The sequence below is a fragment of the Zingiber officinale genome, chromosome 7A, assembly GCF_018446385.1.
Source record: "Zingiber officinale cultivar Zhangliang chromosome 7A, Zo_v1.1, whole genome shotgun sequence".
Taxonomy (NCBI): Eukaryota; Viridiplantae; Streptophyta; class Magnoliopsida; order Zingiberales; family Zingiberaceae; genus Zingiber; species Zingiber officinale.
In genome coordinates, this window is record NC_055998.1 from 2,297,406 (window position 1) to 2,317,296 (window position 19,891).

Sequence of the window (19,891 nt, forward strand, 5' to 3'; positions counted from 1 at the left end):
GCCGTCTTAGCTCAGCTGGTAGAGCGCGTGGCTTTTAACCACGTGGTCGTGGGTTCGATTCCCACAGACGGCGTACTTGAATATTTTAGTATTTCTTTTTATTATGATTCATGTAGGTAGATTATGGAAATACTATAAGCTAAATAAAAGAATTGTCTGGAGAATAAAAATCATTTGGGACGTATATAAAGATCTTACTTTGCTTTATCACTAAATACTCAAAGCATATCCAAATGTCAGGAGTAAATATATGCCTCATATCTAAACAAATACGTTTGTGCATTAATAAAATTTCCATCAACCTACTAAATAAATAAAATTTTAAAATAAATAAATAATTTTAAATTATGAAACTCAATAATTAATTAAATATATAAAACTCAATAACATCTAAACGATTTAACGTCAAGTCAAGTTCATACAAAATAAACTATACTAAATTTGAATAATTATTTTATAAACTTAATTAATTTTAAACTCGATATATTTTAACTGGATTATCTTATTAAATAAATTTAAACGCTATTTTAATTCAGACTTGTTTACATACATACTCATCGTGTCTGATTCAAATACAGCAACTGCCAACTAATATAATGCTACACGTTCTAAATATTGTTTAATTTAATCATAAAACTCATTTTATTATTCACATTTAATGCTAGAGGATTACCAACAATGCATACTATTCAGTACACGACACCAAGAACTGAAGTGTGGTTAAATGGCAAATACATATGGCTGCTGTGCAAGGTCGTTGAAATTGAAAGTTGCTTTCATTACCAACAACGCGCGCGGTCCTGTCGAAAATATTACCTCGTACCGCCGACGACGAGCACAAGCACTGTGTAATATCATCAGACATCCAAAGTGTTGGTGGTGATGTTATTCACATTAAATGTTAAAGGATTACCAAAAATGCAGACTGTTTAGTACAAAACACAAAAAATATCAATAATAATAATAATAAATAAATAAATAAAGTGTGGTTAAATGGCAAATCCAATTGGCCGCTGCAGCCTGCAGAGGGGCGTTGAAAGTTTCTTTCATGAACACCAACGCGGTCCTGTCAAAAATATCACCTCGTACAAAGGTGCAAAAGCACTGCGTAATTCATCATCAAAGATCCAAAGTGTCGTGGTCAATAGAATATAACAGTACAAAATCTATCACGGGAATTTTATTCGCATGTCACCTGCAAAAAAATGATTAAGATATATAACAGACAGATTTCAACTAGACGCTGACTTTCACGGTTGGAAATTCAATCAGTAAGATAGAGTCATAGTAAAGCAGAATGAAATGCCTTTTTTACAATAGATATAAAAAAAAACAAAAAGAAACACAATACCAGAATTTGACGCCATACACCCAACTAAACTTTATTGTCGGTTTCGATTTATCATGCTCTTAAAGGAGAGATAGAGATCATTGTTTTCTGCACCAAAGATTGCTTCCGTCTTGGCCAAAGTTTCCTTCATAAGTCAAGCATGTGAAATCGTTGTGATATTGTTTCAAAAGGGAAAGAGGTCTCAGTAAATCATTTGGTACCTCGCGCGATTGTCTTTGAGCATTGAAATCTTTGACAGTAGCCAAAAATGCTGCAAATTGCTCATAGGAAAGTCGGATCCTGTGATGGATAAACAGAAGGAAAAAAAATGGCAAGTTGCTCCTTAACTTTTTCTAGCAAAAGACTGGCCTTGTAAAACATGGAAGAGGATGAGAAATAGCATACTATGATATCTTAGGTCTCTTACTTGCAAAGAAGCCACCCTACTGAACGACGAGATATATAAAAATGATTATTTTGCTAGTTTTTTCCCATACAAAAAGCGTAGGCTTAGCTCTTTTTGATCACATGTTGCTTATTACTTATTAGATTGAATAATAAAATAGAAAACTAACCTTGCTTGCCGGAAGAGCTCTTTCCCTTCTATACGAGGAGCACGTTCTGGAAGTATAAACCAGAGTCTGTAAATATTGCATCAACTACTTGTCCTATGGCAACACCAGAATCTACTGACCTGGCAAAGTTTGCCTATTAGGAGGAGAACTTGGGGGAGAGGATCGCTGAATTGGAGGTGGCGATGTGCGCTGTTCAACTTGAGACTTTATTGGCGATGGTGTGCGTGACGAAACTCTAGGTGATGATCCTCCACGTAACAGTCCTTTAGGAGAACCATTAGCTGGTGAGAAACTTGGCGTGCCGTTAGGTGACCGCCTTGGAGTAGTTTGTTGCCTGGTTGAGAATTGAGGCACATGCATTGGTTCTGTTAGGAAGAGTTAATTAGTTAGCAACTAAAGGCCTTGAACCATCAAATCCTTGATATAGCTGAAGCCCAGATGTGAGTACCATCCTGAGTTGAATCCTCATTTTCAGCTGATCCACTTGCTTCATCCAATTCAAAGTGGTTAAATGAAGCGTCGTCTTTTTTGACAAATTCAAACATTGGCAATGAAAGACCAAATGCATTTTATGTTTATTACAAAAAAATGAAATATAATGAAACAGGAATAATGTAAACAAATGGATTTCAGACACTAATTTACCGATCCATGAAGTGACTCTGGCAATTGGTTGCTGATACATTCCAGTATGAACTGTTTCTGATAGTTGCTAAGTGAGAAAAACTAAGAGTCATTAAACTTTCACTGATTACCATAAATGCTAGATCTATATTAAAAGAGGAACTAAGTATCATGTCTGTACATTCATAGATTTAAACTTACAGATAAGTTGTTATGACTCATTGACTTCAGCAGCTGCCTCTTGAAACTCTCCAGCTATAGAAAGAACCATTCCAATATAGAGACAGATACTAAATAACTTCCAATGATATCCTTACCAAAAAAACTGAAAATCACAATGCAAAATATACAGGACCTAAAAAAACTGATCAAGAACACAGATTGAACTTTCATTTTTAAGTTTTTTGCAGCGCAGATTGAACTTTCAAGTATTGCTCTCGTGTCAATTTTCTTTGATTTGATTGCTTTTGGAAAAGTTACATTGGAAAACCATATCCAAATTTTTCCTTCTTTGGGGTAAAAATGATCCTTTACCTTAATTACAAAAGAGTAATCAATGTTTGATGGTCATTCTATGTATTTCTTTGTACAATGTTGATAAATGCAATGGATATTTTTTTTTGTAGTGTTTCCAGAAGAGCAAAATACACTAAGAATCTGCCAAAACAAAATGGTTTCCTTCCATATATCGCTATACAGAGATCGACTTTGAATGGGAGACCGAGGTTGAAAAGAAAGATCTTTAAACCACAATAAGGAAAAATATAGCGTTACCTTGGACAAGTCTTTGGCGAGTTTCGTGGATGTCGCAGCCATAATATCCCGTTCCTTCAAAAGCCTAGCCTTTAACCAATCGAATAGAAGAAGAAAAAAAGGAAACAGAAACCAATCGATCAATTCCGATCCAGGAACGAGAGTACGAAACAGAATCAAACACCTAAACGCCTCACATTCTCCTTGAGCGTCTCCCTGAGACGGGCATCGGATTCCTGGGCCATGCGGTCGAGGTGGGCAATCTTTTCGTGGAGCTCGTGGATGACGCGATCGCGGTCGGAGATATTCTGCCTCAGGCGCCCGGCCTCCCCTTCGAGCCGGGAAACCCGGGACGAGATCGCCAGAGAGGTGATCCGCCTCGCGATGTCGAGCTGGTCGTAAGGGTCGGTGGGGATCACCGAGAGTATCTCGTCGGAAAGGTCGAAATCAGAAGAATTACGCGACATCGCTAGGAGAAGGAATCAACCCAAACCCTAGCTCTCGATCGGCGTCGGAGGAGGAGGAGGAGGAGACGACGAAGGGACAGCTCGGGAGTCGCTGGCCGCGAAAGGAGGGAAGACGCGAAGAGGTGCAATATATTAATAAAGGCGTAAATAGCATTTAAGACCAGTAAATAAATAAATACTGATTTCTCTTATTTTTGGTGGGACCCGCGTCCGCATGACCAACCGTTAATTAATTACCAAGATCGTGTTTTTTTAATTAGTAATGTAGCCATTAAGTATAAGTGTGAGGCTAGTTGGTTCTGGAGGCCGAGTTGAGTTTGTTACTATGAGATAGAATTTATTATAATAGATAAGAATCGATTCTCGATAAAAGTTAAATAAATAATTTTTCTTGTAATGATTATCTCCTCACAAATAATTATAGGACCCGTATAAAATCGTGGGATGACGGATTCCATCATTTGCACATAATGAAAAAAATATTTGTGTACAAAAGATGATAATACTCATTTAAGCAGTTTAATATCATTGATCCCCTAATTAAATATAGATAAATAAATCATAAAAAAATTCCACCCTTTAAAAGTAACTCATACAAGAGATGAGATAAATTGAGGGACTTCCACACCTACTAAAAATCAACCCTAGACTTATATGTGACAATAACACTGCATAAACTATCTTCGCCAACCCATGGGGGCAAACACATTTGAGTTATCATTTCATTCATATGTGATCAAATCAATATTATTAGTGCCCCCGCACAATGATAATTTCTCAAATATCTAAAGTTCAAATTTAATTTTAATAAATTAATAGATAAATCAAATATTTTATAATTTATCCTAGTAACCGGAAAAAAATTATATGAGACCAAACTAATTACCTCCATAATTAATCAGCGCTGGTGTCAATTAAAAAAAATCAATATTATTAGTGAGAAGATCAAAATCCTATCGGTAATAAGAGTATCTCCAATGCAAGATTTTTAAAGAGGCTTATAAAATGAAAAAACTACATAAAAAAATTCTAATTATTATGGATGTAAAATTTAAAATTTATTGTTAAAAAACAATAGTGAAATTTTAAAGCTATTTTTTTTATGTTAAAATTGATGTAATATGCATGTAGTCAGACAATTACATATTATAAAATGAAGCACACAAAAATCATTTAAAGCTCTAACTATTAGAGATGTTCAATAGGTTTTTAGAATGTTGATGTGACATGATATGGTATATTGAGATCATAAAAAAAAACTTTTGTCAAACTATAACTATTAGAGATGCCCTAAAACTTGTGAAAAAGTTACATCATCAACTTTCGTGAAGGGCCGATGAATACCGTCTTTGGCACAAGTGTCGAAGTTGGAACATATGAAAATTTAGGTGTGGAAGGCACCTAAGAACAAATCTCCACTTTAGCTGAAGGATTGCATCCTTGGAGAAGTTGATTTTGTAGTTACTTCAAACCCACACTATGCACACCAGTGCTCCAATTGTTCCTGGCTTTACAACATTCTCTCTTTTACTCATCCAGCTACGGTTTGAGCTAAAAACTGGTTCAGCGGGCCACGAATATTTTTGTTTGCTCAGAGTGCATAAGCAGATCACAGTAGCAAAACTTAATTTAATCCTTTACTGAACATGTGAATAGCCTCTAGTCCAAATCCTTGTATTCCCCTGTGGTCCTGCAAAGATTTGTCGAAGGATACATTTATGATTAAGTTTCCTGAAGGTTCAAGCAAAAAAAAAAACTAGGGATCTGAATGAATGGAACAAAAAAGAGGCAGGCGTGAAGCATCTTATCATAGAACTTAATACAAGAGAGAATACTACTGCATTGAGAAGCAACCACTCAAAAAAAATGTGGGAACATTTCCTTGTCCCTAGCATGCAGTAGAGCAGATTAATTTGAATTCCACCAAAGCAAAATTTGACAGAATGGACTGAACATCTCTTGTTCAGATAGTCTCAGGTCATTCCTGACCATATTTGTCTGACAGAAGGTAGGGAGTTGGGCAACAGGAGTAATACAGCCCAAGTTAGTGAATTATCCCGTTGGTGGATTGAGCAGACATAGTCCAACCTACCCCGGACATTGAAGCTCAACCAAAGAAAATGCTTGGTTAGTGATACTAGTTATTGTCTTGAAAAGGAATGAATCAGCTTTCGCACCGTTCAATAAGTCATTAGGTTAACGATGCAAATCAAACAAAAGCGAACTCACTGGGAGTGCACGTTTGGACAAAAGTGACACGGAATCTCCTTTTATTATCATCCTAACTCAAGGTTAGGACTAAATCTTTGGTTCTGGTTCGTAACTTCACAATAAAACTATGCTGACACATACTTTGTGGTCTATTGTTACATTTCAAGAAATAGAATAACTCACAGGCGTTTAGGCTGAAAGAGATAAAATTTGAAGTTTTGGAGGTATCTGATAGCTGGGACAGAAATTGACAATTAAAATTTTCTAATTCATGAAAGAAATTTGGTGGGCCAGCAGGATTCTACCTGTCATAGGACAGAAAAGCCTGGCCAATTTTTCCAATGACCTTGTTTCGCACCTTCAGCACACAAACCTAAACAAATTGTATGCATAAAAAAAAAGAGAGATTGACAGAAAATAACCAAGGATGTGAATGAATCTTGGTAAATGAACATTTTTGAACCTGTACAGCATCAAGGGGACCAGCATTTTCATCTCGATTTCGATGGATCACAATTCCATTATCACATTTATTTATAAAGTGTGCACTTCCACTAATATCATAAAGATTAGGTGGACCACCTTTCCAGTTTTGAAGCTGAAGAAAATTGTAATCTCAGAAAAAGTAGCACTTGCATAAATGTATAATTCAACTGAAACTATACCTGTCTTGGGTGGGCTACAAACCATACATGACAAGAGTGGTGCTGAGCAAAGCGTTTTATCTTAGTAAGCATCTGGCTCACATACTCTGTTTCAGATCTGTTACATCGTCATGCTTATCAATAGGCCAGCTTAAAAAGTTAACCCTATTTACAACAAAAAGAAATCTCAACATAAAAAATTATCATTCATTCAATAGTGGCAACATTGTCTGTTGCTCTAGTGTACTGCACAGGTTAAATGGCTGTGCTAAATGGTTGCTAAAAATTCAAAGATGATAAAGAAAACATATGGAACTGTAAAACGGCGAAAAATACGCACTGGCTCGAATCCCGTTGGTGATCAAGTTCATTGTATGGATCAATGACAAGCCCACGGACACCAGATCGATGAACAGCCCCTTTCGCACGTTCAAGAACCCACTGGATAGATGGAAGGCTATCATCCTCACACCTATACATGATCCAGAAAATAAACTATAAGTGACAAACACCTGCAACAGTCACCGAGAATTATTTATCTGAGGAATTGAAAACAATATTGAAAAGCATACGCAAATTCTATGGAATCGAGCCGCAATATAAAGCAGGTTTACATGCCATCATTTTTTGAAGGAAAAATACAGTGATTAAATTGACAAAGATGTATAAGATCATGTGTCAAAATACATGAGACATATACCATATAGTAGATCAATTATCAAATTAATCAACTCATAATCAATATAAAATATTTACATTTATTACTTAGAATATTAAATTAATCATCCGAAGCAACCCAGAAATCCACAAAATATTTTGTATATAAATCTAAGCAACATCTATTACGCTAGAACATATAGCAATGCATGCTAACCAATTGACAGAATCCATGAATAAGGAAATATGCATGTCAGACTTAATCATATCTAGAATTTCCTTCTTTATCTATTTGGAAAACAATTTATTAAAAGAAATAATATTAACTGGGATATGATTTGGGTTTTAACAAGCTAGAAATTGATTCAGTCAGCATATTCCTAGACAACCATAAGTGGACACAACACTGTCTCTTACTGCATAGTCTATGTGGCCACATAAGCAACTTATCTGAAGGCTTCTAAAGACAATTCTTGGAAATAACTTACAAGCCACAAATTGTTAAATATATGCCAACCATAGAGAAGAACAATAGCTTTTATATCATGTTTGGAGAAAATGCAGAATAAAAAAATCATTTTCAAATTTTACAGCATACAAGTAGAACTCACCGAATCAGACAAAAGGCATCAAATAGCCATTCTTTTCCTTTCTCATATTCATCAATACTCATACGCTCAGCAGATCCACAATATCTTATCATAGTCAGAAAGCAAGAGTAAGTTAGAAGCAAAGCAAAAGAATCTGAAATACCAAAAGCAATATTTTGAAGCTCTTTATCCATCAGATATACTCAGGAGTCAGGACAGCAAAAATATCATTAACCAAGTCCAAGGTGAACATATAGCCAGGCAACAAGAGTAACTTAAAAAATTTACAAATTGCCTTAGGTAGGGCAGTTAAAATATAATTAAGCAAATCAAAAAATCAAATAAATTCGTCTATGAGATAAGATCACATGAACACTCAGAAATTTCTATATGAAACCAAATATATATATACAAAAAATGAACTTCATCCACTCAGTCTGAAATAACTTTTTCTTTTCATATTTTTCACGCTGTAGAGCTGTATTAGACCCAAATATATCCAACAAAGTAACTAAAAAGTCCAAAGCTATTGTTCAGAATTTCCATTAAACACTATAGCTCTATTTATCTGACTTTTGAACACTAAGAATGAGGACATCGTGAAACACAGCAAATTTTCATAGCCAAACATAGACTGTCAAACAATTTAATCAAAATCAATTCTGCATCACCTCAATTATCAGAATAAGAGTGCCAAGAAAGCAAGTTTTCCACAAAAACAAAATGACATTATAAAAAATCTATACATATGTGAAAATACATTGTTTTCATTTTTTCCTCTGTGATTCTGCCCCAACCCCACCCTCCCTCACAAGAACCCCATACCATGCCATCCTCCTCTCTCACAAAACCATGCCTCCTCCCTTCTAGTGATAAAGCCAATCATATCCCCCATCCCTTTCTCGTGAAACCCCAACCTATCCATCTCTTCTTTTCAAAGCGCAAATGTTGACTCCATGCAACCTCATATCTGCTAGTTTTGCAGTGGAAACCCCTAAATCCTCACGTGACATCTCAGCCTCCAAAGCTGTCCACTTCAACTAGTGTTGAGTCCTATAAGCTTGAGCTTGGCAATGCCATCCCTAAAACCCTAGCAACCCTAGTCATTGCTGAGCTTTTCCCTTTATATGTGTTTCTTCCTACAAGATTTCTCTCGTCTCCTGTTTGGCAGCTTGGAGATTGAGGGACACCGCCAGCTGGGGTTTCCCTTCTGATTTAGTGAGTTCCTTTTGCTGCCCTTGCTTCTTACGTTCTTATGATGAGGCCGTGGATCATAAAATTTTTGGCAATCCAACATTAATACTTGATTTCCTCAATAATTGATAGTCACAATACCCTATTGTTTCATCCAGGATCGCAACCTTGGTCATTGCGAACTGATTGTGTCACTGGTGAACCTTCCCTTTCTAGAACTGATCATTAGTTCTATTTCCATGTCCCTTCAGTGCAACCATTTCCAAGACATGATGAAATTATAATTCACCTCTAAAGGTTAGGCAAACTTCAATTAAACCACACAATGTCTCATCTTGAAAGCTATGATAAGAAAGTATGCATTTGCCAGCATAATAATAATGAATAAGCTTACTTCTTTATTATGCTAATTTGTGGAAGAAAAAAGTGAAATTCTTGCAAACAAGCAAAAACATGAAGCACCTTCATGGTTAACCACACGATGCACTACTGTGATTTTCAGTGAAATTTATGTATAATGATTCCAAGTTAATAAGACAAACACAACAAACATGAAATATTTAATACCTTGCATTTAAGAATGGTTTCTTAATGTGCTTTTCCAAAAGCTTTCTTGCATGTTCACGAACCTGTAGACCAAGATTTTTTTTATCAATCCTTTTGTATGATAAGATAAGAAATGTCAACAAACAAACCTTGTTTTCCATAGAGCAAAGCACAAATTTCCACTCGTCGCTTTTATTTATGTTACAAATCAAGGCATCAATCCACTCGCTTTTGCCTGAATTGGGGACACCTGTTATTACAGTTAACTCACCTGGAACAACCTGCTCAAGAGAAACAATGTTAAAAGTACAAGAAAAAAAAGGCACTTCAATTATTATTTGAACAAAATAGCTCATCAAATGTCTCAGGTCCATTTAATCTTATCTAGTTGGCTCAGTCTAAACAGACTGATTCAAACTAGTTCAACATTGATCCAATTACAACTCATCTTGATTCGAACTCAGTTTGAACCCATAGTGAACTCAAATAAAAGCCCACATGTCTAACTCTTAGATATTCTAACACCATAAGCAGACCCTAATCATAACAATAAGAATGAAGAATCCTCAAATTTCAACAATTTCCCCCTAACTAACCCCTGTGAATCCTATATGTCAAATAAACCTTTTGAATACAACAATATTTCTCTTCTATATGACTGTTTCAATAGCCAACTCAAAAGCCAGATGCCAACTAAAAGTGATTCCTTAGTGTTTGCAAGATCCATAACGTATTCAAAAGGAATTAACAGCCCTGTAATAAGTATTAGCAGGGAAATTGTGTTTAATTCATAATTCATCATCAACAACAGTCTGATAATGCAAATATCACAAACCAAACAATCCGATTCTTGTCTAGATGGCCAGCTTAAGTCTTTCCTGGCAAGGCAAGTTAAGATAAGATAGCCTCTATGCACAAGTCTTTTGACATGTCTGCCACAGCTGGTCAAGGGAGGGATTCCACAGTTCCCACATCATTTCAGCAACTAGAAACAAAGCTTTTCATAATTTGGAAAATATAGAAATCATAAAGTCATATCAACATAACAAGGATGATATATAACAAATTAGCAAGAAAATCTAAATAAAATTGCTCGTAATAGCAAGAAATAGGCTTGTGGGTTCACTAGCGCATTTTGGTAATTTATCTATTTTCATCTTTACAGCAATAAACCTTCACTATGGTTTTTGCACCTTATCATGTGGGGAGCCACATCACCACTACGAGTACTTGTAACTTGTACATGCTGGGCACAAGCCATCACATCCAAGCAGTTAACTTAAAACATAAAAAAAATCAAAAAATAGCAGTTCAAAGGAAAACAAATTGAGCGGATCAAAGCTAGATAATTATGGAAGCAAAGCCCATTTACAAATACAAAGATCTTGATGATATCTTAGTAATAAAACAGAATAAAGGTTAAATTCTTACCTTGTAGTATTCATCCACAGCTCTCCATCCAGTAGAAACACCCAACTCATATCCAAGATGCTGGTAATAATACGCATCAATGTCATGGAAAAAGTTACCAAATTGGAATAATCCCCTTATAGGATAGAACTCAGCATTCTCAATAACTTTCTGCAGAGCATCTGGTCCAAGGTTCATCAGAACCTGAATAAACAAATGAAAAAACCTCAAACTGATCCATCTACTTTCTTATGAAGAAATCATAATGCTACAGTACTTGTATATACTAGGAATGTAATTGTAATCCTTATTGTATCTGATAATCAGTGTTTTCTAAAGGTTCTATGTCTGCAAAGCGCAACTTAGCAGTAAGAGATGAAAATCTATTGAATTTCATGAATCTGTTGAACTGTGAAAAAAATATGTAAATGCACAAAGTAAAGCCATTACTGGATGGTGCTTTGGCAAGTGGTTATTCTTCTGTTCACAGTAATATAATAGTCTTGTTTTAGAGAGTGTAATAAGGTGTTGAAAGAATAAAGGAGTCAACTAAATGAGCAAGCACAAAGATGTGCATGTCTTAAAGATTATTAGAAGTAGAAAGTCAATTATAAGGCAGCAAGGACGTTTGACACCTAGCTTCGATGAGGAAGCCCAACAAACAGTCCAAGACCATCTGGAACCTAATAGATAAAAGTTAGGAAAGGAGGATCAGGTCCACATTCTAGAGAACTATTGAAACTTGATTCTTCAATAAGAAGAACATAGATTTCCTATAGTCCAGGAACAGTCCCCAAGTCCCCTTATTTTCCCCTTAATGTGATTCTTAATTATGGAATTTCTCCAGTAATTACAACAACAACAACAACCAAACCTTTTCCCACTAAGTGGGATCGGCTGTATGAATCCTTTTACGTCATTGAGCTCTATCTCCTATTATATCATCATCTATATTTAAATAAATTTTATCTTGTTTTATTGTTGCTAACCAAGTCTTTTTTGGTCTTCCTCTTCCTCGTTTGATATGCATGTTTATCATAGTTTCACATCGCCTAACTGGAGCATTTATTGGTCCGTACCATCTTAAACGTGTCTCTCAGAGTTTTTCCTCAATAGATGTAACTCCGACTTTCTCTCTAATGCTTTCATTTCTTATTTTGTCCATCCTCGTATGTCCACACATCCACCTTAACATCCTCATCTCTGCAACTCTCATCTTCTGCTCATGTGCTCGAGTCATAGCCCAACATTCAACTCCATATAACATAGCAGGTCTAACTGCGGTTTTATAGAACTTACCTTTAAGTTTAAGAGCTACTTTACGGTCACATAAAACACTCGACGCTCCCCTCCATTTCACTCATCCTGCTTGTATTCTATATAAGACATCTCTCTCAATCCCTCCATCGTTTTGCAAAAATGATCCTAAATATTTAAATCTCTCGGTTCCGGGTAACTCGTCCTCTCTTATCTTAATAATTGTTTCATTACTTCTAATATTACTAAACTTAAATTTCATATATTCTGTCTTTAATCTACTAAGCTTAAAACCTTTCCCTTCTAGTGTTTCCCTCTAAGATTTTAATTTAACATTTACTCTTTCACGTGTTTCATCTACCAAAATAATATCATCTACAAACACCATGCACCACGGTACCGTGTCTTGAATGTGCGCAATGAGTTCGTGCATAATTAGCGTAAAAATATAGGGACTTAGAGTTGATCCTTGATGTAACCCTATTTTTATTAGAAATGCTTCAGTTACTCCGCCTGAAGTCTTTACTCTGGTCGTTACATCCTCATACATATCCTTAATTAGTTCAATATATGTTACGCTAAGACCTCTCTTTTCTAAAATTCTCCATATAATTTCTCATGGGACTCTATCATAAGCTTTTTCTAAGTCAATGAATACCATGTGTAGATTTTGTTTTTGCTCCCGATATTTTTCAATTAATTGTCTAAGAATATGCATAGCTTCTATTGTCGACCTTCCAAACATGAACCCAAATTAATTTTCTGTCACTGTGGTCTTCTTCCTTAATCTTTTTTCTATTACTTTTTTCCCAAAGTTTCATAGTATGACTCATTAATTTAATACCCCTATAGTTTGCACAATTTTGTACATCTCCCTTGTTCTTATATAAGGGAACTAGAGTACTTATCCTCCATTGATCAGGTATTTTTTTCGTTTTCAATATCATGTTAAATAATTTTGTAAGTCATTCAATACTTTGTTTTCTTAAGCACTTCCATACCTCTATCGAAATATCATCTGGTCTAACGGCTTTTCCATTGTACATCTCATTTAAGTTTGTTTTACTTCTAAAGTTTGAATTCTATGATAAAAATTAAAATTTCTATGCTCATTTGACATACTTAAATTACCTAAGTTAAGTTGATCACCTAAACCTTCATTAAAAAGTTGATAAAAATATCTCTTCCACCGCTCTTTTATTTTTCCATCGTTTACTAATACCCTATTACATTCATCTTTAATATATTTTATTTGGCTAAGATATCTTGTTTTCCTTTCTTTCACTTTAGCTATTCTATAAATGTCACTTTCCCCTTCTTTTATATCCAATTTTTGATATAATCGTTCAAAAGTTTCATTTTTTGCTTCACTCACTACTTTCTTAACTTCTTTATTGGTTATTGTATATTTTTTTAAATTTTCCTCATTCTTACAAATATATAATTCCTTATAAGCTATTCGTTTTTTCTTCACTTTCTCTTGTACTTTCTCATTTCACCACCAAGATTCTTTACTTAGTGGTGTATGTCCCTTTTACTCACCGAGTACACTCTTAGCACTATTTTCAACTTTGATACCATCTTATCCCATGTTGTATTAGAGTCATCGTATATTTCACCTAATACTTGTACTTCTACCTTCTCCTTAAATATATTTTGCTTCGCATCCTTTAACTTTCACCACTTAATTCTAGAAATTATATATATTTTCTTTCTATTGATACTATGTTTGAGGCGTATATCCAACACTACTAACCTATGTTGGGTAGTTAAGCTTTCTCCAGGGATGACTTTGCATTCTTTACAAATCTTTCCATCCTTCTTCCTAACCATAAGAAAGTCAATTTGCGATTTATTATTCCCACTTTTGAATGTAACTAAGTATTCTTCTCTTTTCTTAAAAAACGTATTAGCTAATATAAGGTCATATGCTATCGCAAAATCTAATATAGTTTTCCTTCCTCATTCCTCGTTTCAAACCCATAACTCCCATGTACTCTCTCATATTCCTCATTTTTCACTCCGACATGCTCATTTATATCACCTCCTATTAAAATCATTTCATTTGGTGGAATATTTTGTAATATTTCATTTAAGTCCTCCCAAAACCTTAATTTGGTAACTTCATCTAATCCTACCTGTGGTGCATATACACTAATTATGCTCATAGTTTCTTTCGACACTATTATCTTAAGGGCTATAATTCTATTCCCTTTTCTAACTACTCCTACAACTTCATCCTTTAACAAACTATCTACAATAATACCCACTCCATTTCTTACTTTACTCTTTTCAGTGTACCATAACTTAAAACCCAAGTTCTCTATCATCTTTGCCTTCTCGCTTGTCCATTTTGTTTCTTGTACACACAAAATACTAATTCTTCTCCTAATCATCATATCTACTACCTCCAATGATTTACCAGTGAGAATTCCTATATTCCATGTTCCAAATCTTAGATTATTAATTTTCCTATCATATTTGTTCTTATCCAACCCATGGTGTGAAAACTCTTGCCTATTTAACACTACACCCAAGTTCTCATGGAGATGTAGCGGTCCTTGTTGAGACATTACAATCGGACTTTGAAATGCGAACTCTTGCATATTTAGCACTACACCCGAGTTTTGGAGATGTAACGGTTCTTGCCGAGACGATACAGTCGGACCCTGCAACGCGTTCCTTCTGAAGAACAACATAGCATTAGCACAATATTTTAATGGATCCATTCATTGAATATTTGTCATAGTTTTGACGTTGGCTGACAACCTAACGCAATCCTCCTCCAGTAATTAAGTAAAAAAAATCATGCATTTTCACTTCATGTCAGATTTAAAAAAATAATAATAATAAACGACTACTTATTTTTCCTAGAATTTTGAATTAGTTGGCAGTTCATTGGGCACAACATTGTTACACCTAAAAAGCAGACAGAACATTCACTTTCTTGGCATAATATGAAATATCATGTTGCATTTTGTACTGAACTTTGAGTTTAAGAATTTCATGGCATGCCAAACACCACGTGAAACAAGTTGTACCTAGCAACAAAGCTTAAACTATTAAGAAATAAATCTTTTTGAGTTTATGTAAGACCTGACCCAAGCACAACCCATTCACATCTAGAAGTCTTCAAGATCATACACAAAATCACTTGATCAAGTGGCCAAGACAAATGCAAAGAGACGTGCTGTTATCATTGATTCATGGAGAACAGAAAAATGATTAAATGTCAAGACCTATGGCTAAAAGAGAGACTAATCACTTTTTTAGCTCGCCTAAAAATGAAAAGAAGAAGGAATTATTGCTTTGCAAACCACAAGCCAATCCCTTCACTTTCAAAGACTGAGGTTTGGTTACACCAACTGGCTAGCTGACTAACCTACAAAACCAATACTAATGTTGAAAGGGACAAAACTTCAACCAAGGGCAACTTACTAAGATTCTACCAAACTCAAATATCAGGAGAATCAAATAACATCTATATCTAGAAGGGATACTCAGTCATAGCTCAACATGAAATAGCTGCTTATTCTCTTGCAGGGTATCAAAGCATGTTAGCAGCTATTGAATAGGCAATTGGTCCGAATGGCTAGAGAGAAAGACACATCTCTTGATTGTTTCATTTCCTATTTTGTTTCAGCTTATAAACACTTTCATGTAGCAAATGAAATGGTTATGGTGGAATGGTGATGGAAAATCTGACTGTGGAGACTGGAGAACCAGCGACGTGAGAGAACAAGAGACAGAATTTATTATTTTTTAGCCATGTAACTAAGTAGATCTCAACGTTATGTAGCAAGCCTACATACAAGTTCTGGAGCCCCTTCTTGCTTGACAAATGAAAATTGAACTTTAGGGTCAACTGGTCAAGGTATAAAGTATCAAGTAGTACTGGAGTTTCAGCATTTTTTCAAAATGATCTAGTTGCGGTACCATATGATACCATGCTAGTCAAATTTTGATACTTATTTGTAATTTTAATTAACTTTTTATGGTAATTATCTGTTTGTTTATTTATGATTAATTAGATTGTTACTTTATGTTTGTTCTCTACGTTGATAATTTAATCACCTCAATTTTTAGAATTAAAAAATTTTCATGTTTTAATTTTTAGCTTTAATCACTTATAAGGAGAAAATGAGTCTTTCTCTATTCCCAATTCCTCTATGAATTAAAAAATATTTTCCTTTTTGAATTTTACAACATTGGAGATATTTCAGATTTGAAAGTCCAAAAACTTTCATTGTTAAGAATGTTAAATATATATATATATATATATATATATATATATATAATCCTGTCCGAAAGTCGAATAGACGGAAAGCTGGAGATGTGACGTTCACGCTAACCTCCGGACTCCGCTCGGACCTGCAACACAAACTACATTAGTACCGAGCTAGAGAAGGGGTCCCGACGTTGACCCTCCGATACTCAAGTTAGTCACCAGCAATGAGGAATAAGGCGGAGCAACAAGAAGACTGTAGCACAAATAGTGAATATTGCATACCTCCGTCGTTGCTTGGACCCCCCCTTTATATAGAGCTCCGGTAGCGCGCGTGCACGTTTCTCAAAGCTTTATCTGAAAAGACATATTAGTAAAGTGTCCTGACACAGTACATTAACGGGTCGAACATATATTTGAAGTAACAATGGAAGCTTCCGTCATACGATCGTATGACAATCCATGCCCGGTGTCGGCAGCACCAACTCCCAAAAGGATATTGAGGGATATCAATGTACTGTACCGCTAGGCCGAGCGGGTTGGCCGTTCTAGTGCCCAGTCTGATCGGCCAAAACTTCGCTATCCCTCAGTGTATGTCTGCTCAACCAAAGGTCTACTTTGTCGCTGCCGAGGCCTGCTGCAAGGCCGAGCAACATAGCCGCTCGGCCGAAATAGAACTCTGCCATATCAAACTCCGTAGGTTGGCCGAGCGGAGTAGCCGCTCAACTCAGCTTCTGCACATTGTCTCCCTTAAGCGTCGGTTGTTTGATTGCTCCCTGTGTTGAAAATGACGGCACGTCGGAGCCTTATCCCCAGTCGGGGCATGCTCCGTCCGACTAACCAATGCCATCTATGCGTTGACTGCCCTGACTTTGACCTTCTTTGACCTCCCTGTGGCAGCGGAATGGGGCCCTTCATCATCACTGTATCACAAGTCTCCCCCTCAAGTCTAGTCAAAAGAAGTTATAAGTCAAACTGACTGGACAATTATATGAGCAGATTTCCTCCCGATCAGCCTTCGGCATCAACTCGGTTTCTGATTAGGCGATGACCGCTCCTTACCGATCAGCCTGTTGACCTTGTCATTCGGCCATAGGTATACTCCCTCAATTCGATCAACACAACGAAGGTTTGCACTTGAAAAATCTTTGCTTGGACTGTCTTGGGCGAGCGCGAGCAAGACTTATGTCACCCAAATTTATAGGAAATTATGCAAATCTCTGCGCATCAAGGCTGAGCGCGCTCCCATGCCATAATTAAATGTCGACCTATGGCGATGTGCCACGTGTCCTGCCCACTGCCGCCGCACGCCTGACGTGACAGGGTACCGATGTGACGTTTGGCTGTTTAAATTCAACGGTCAAATTTAGGCCTGGGTTTCCGTAACCTAGATCGGACGGCTCCGATCGACCGATCTCGAGGCTTATAAGTCCATCGCGTCGCGTTGCTCCTCTATGCTTTACCATCTTAAAGCGCTTCTGACAACAGTCCTTCTCTGCTCCTGTGCACCCTTCGGCCTCCGGAGACCTTCCGCTCTTGTTCTCCAGCGATTTTTCTTCCTTCGTTGTTTCACCGGCGACCCATTTTCAGTAAGCTCCCTCCGTCGACCTTTTGCTTTCGCGTCTTCCGGCTTCTGTGTTTCCTCGTCTACGTCATTTTCAGCGTCTATGTTCCGGCGACCATTCCACCATTTTATTCCTTCTCTCGCTTTCTCGTTTTGTAATGGCAAGTTCATCGCAGCCTCCCGCTGGCATCCCGGGGATCTGGTACACTTCTACCGAGTCCTGGTTCGACGCCGGTGACGCTGAGAGTCTAAAAGCTGCTTTTGAACTTCCTCCTGATTATGAAATCTTTCTGCCCTCTCCTTCCAATCGGCCAGATTCTCCGCTGCCTGGCTATATCACCTTCTTTCGAGATCATTTTACAGCCGATTTCCTATCCACCCCATCTTTTCTTCCGTGTGTAAATATTTTCGAGTCTCCCTCCATCAGCTAGTGTCAAACTCCTTTCGGCTGCTGTGCGAGGTGGTTCTTTTTCGCCTGCACGACATTCCACTCACTCCCTGGCTCTTCCATTACTTTTATTACCCCAACTCGTCCGAGCTGGGGACTTTTCTTTTCCAAACTTGAGTGGGCTTGGTTTTCTTTGATAAAATGCCGACTTCCAACAAATATTGGAAGGAGTACTTCTTTTTCGTGCGCTTTCCCGAACGGCCAAACTTCCCAACAAATTGGCAGCTCGACATGGCGACCCAGCCTTCATTGAAGAAGTACAAGAGCTGATCGGACTACCTCAACGCAGCCTCAATGTTGGTCGGTCAGAAATACGACATCCACAAGCTGCTACTGGAGGGTGTCCTGTATATCTTCGGCCTGAGTCCGATCCGCACCCGACTCCCGTTCAACCTAGGTATGCGATCACTTTACTCCTTTCTTTGATTATAACTGATTTTTCTTCCTTTCATGCAGTCGAAGTCATGTTGCGCGCACGTTTGACCGATAAGGCGAACCTCGCAGATGTCGCGATCAACGCGGCTGCTGTCAAAGAACTGGGAAGCCGCAGCCTGCAGCCGGTCGGCTCGCAAGAGAAGCCGCAGGACAAGAGCGAGGCGGCTCCCGCTCTGGCCAGTGGCGGAGTGATCGGTGGCTCCCAACCTCTTTCTGAACGGCGTCCGATCATTCCAGTTAGGGGGGACTCGGTCTCAGCTTCGTCAGACAAGCCATTGACCAAGCGCAAGAGGCACCGGGCGGAGCCTTCATCGCGCTCTGCTACTTCGGGGGTGCGCTCCGCCGAACAGGTGGAGACGTCGACCCCCGCTTTTATCTAAGAGCCCACCGCCCCCGAGTCGTCAAATCGGACCCCCTCCCTATCCGGTTTGCCTCAGGGGATGGTCTGCGCGCCGCTGGTGGCCTTCCTGCCACCAAAATCAAAGACCAAGAAGTCGGGCATCCGACCGGCTTCTTCATCACGGCCGTCCGAGTGGGCGACTTCTGCACAGTCATCCCCGAGCGGCCAACGCCACATTACGACGATTCTGCATCTGCTAACTGAGGAGTGACGCGAATCCAGCGTCAAGTCCCGAGCTCAGGAGCACCAGATCATCATCCAAGGGTCGCTCGTCAAAATATGGGAAGATGCTCGGACCCGTGAGGCGGTGATGCCTCCGGGGACACTTGCGGATAGCCACACCCAGATGACTACTGGGGTAAGTTGTACATTTGCATAGTTTACTTCCGATTAACGATTATATTTGCTTTGTTTGCAGTACTGGGTGGAGAGACTGGTCATGTGCCAAAGGCTCGCTTTTTTTGAGAAGGAAGTGAAGCAAATGATGGCGGAGCGGCCAATCCTCCGCCGCTCAAGAACAAACAAACGTCGAGGTGGCCCAACTTCGAGCCGATCTGGCGA

General features: G+C 37.8%; 2 protein-coding genes and 1 non-coding gene across 7 annotated transcripts in view; 1 reads left to right on the forward strand and 2 right to left on the reverse strand.

Moving 5' to 3' along the window:
- Positions 1-73, forward strand: TRNAK-UUU. Its single transcript has one exon. It is a non-coding gene; the product is annotated as a tRNA-Lys (tRNA).
- Positions 74-653: 580 nt separating this feature from the next.
- LOC122000737 (uncharacterized protein At4g15545-like) lies at positions 654-3,888 on the reverse strand. 4 transcript variants are annotated; one of them, XR_006117214.1, is made up of 11 exons: positions 3,480-3,888; positions 3,304-3,372; positions 2,731-2,784; positions 2,551-2,617; positions 2,354-2,428; positions 2,025-2,270; positions 1,906-1,951; positions 1,736-1,776; positions 1,552-1,630; positions 1,352-1,475; positions 656-1,195 (listed from the first exon to the last, which is right to left on the reverse strand). XR_006117214.1 is itself a non-coding variant. In XM_042555175.1 (10 exons), the coding sequence occupies exons 1-10, from the start codon at positions 3,747-3,749 to the stop codon at positions 1,403-1,405; spliced, it is 1,020 nt and encodes a 339-aa protein (XP_042411109.1). In that variant the 5' UTR covers positions 3,750-3,888; the 3' UTR covers positions 654-1,402. The 4 variants fall into 4 exon arrangements, 3 of the variants coding, with proteins under 3 accessions (XP_042411109.1, XP_042411110.1, XP_042411111.1); XM_042555175.1 differs by having other exon boundaries at positions 654-1,475; XM_042555177.1 differs by lacking the exon at positions 1,736-1,776 and having other exon boundaries at positions 660-1,195.
- A 1,030-nt stretch (positions 3,889-4,918) lies between these two features.
- The window catches only part of LOC122000738 (twinkle homolog protein, chloroplastic/mitochondrial-like), a 30,762-nt gene continuing 15,789 nt past the window's right edge, over positions 4,919-19,891 (reverse strand). For both annotated transcript variants that reach the window (XM_042555179.1, XM_042555178.1), the window contains exons 13-21: positions 11,023-11,205; positions 9,741-9,872; positions 9,613-9,674; positions 7,873-7,956; positions 6,945-7,076; positions 6,626-6,722; positions 6,424-6,558; positions 6,266-6,333; positions 4,919-5,439 (exon numbers count right to left, since the gene is read on the reverse strand). In XM_042555179.1, coding sequence (XP_042411113.1) covers positions 5,409-5,439; positions 6,266-6,333; positions 6,424-6,558; positions 6,626-6,722; positions 6,945-7,076; positions 7,873-7,956; positions 9,613-9,674; positions 9,741-9,872; positions 11,023-11,205 — 924 coding nt within the window. In that variant the 3' untranslated portion in view covers positions 4,919-5,408. The remainder of the gene's footprint in view (positions 5,440-6,265; positions 6,334-6,423; positions 6,559-6,625; positions 6,723-6,944; positions 7,077-7,872; positions 7,957-9,612; positions 9,675-9,740; positions 9,873-11,022; positions 11,206-19,891) is intronic.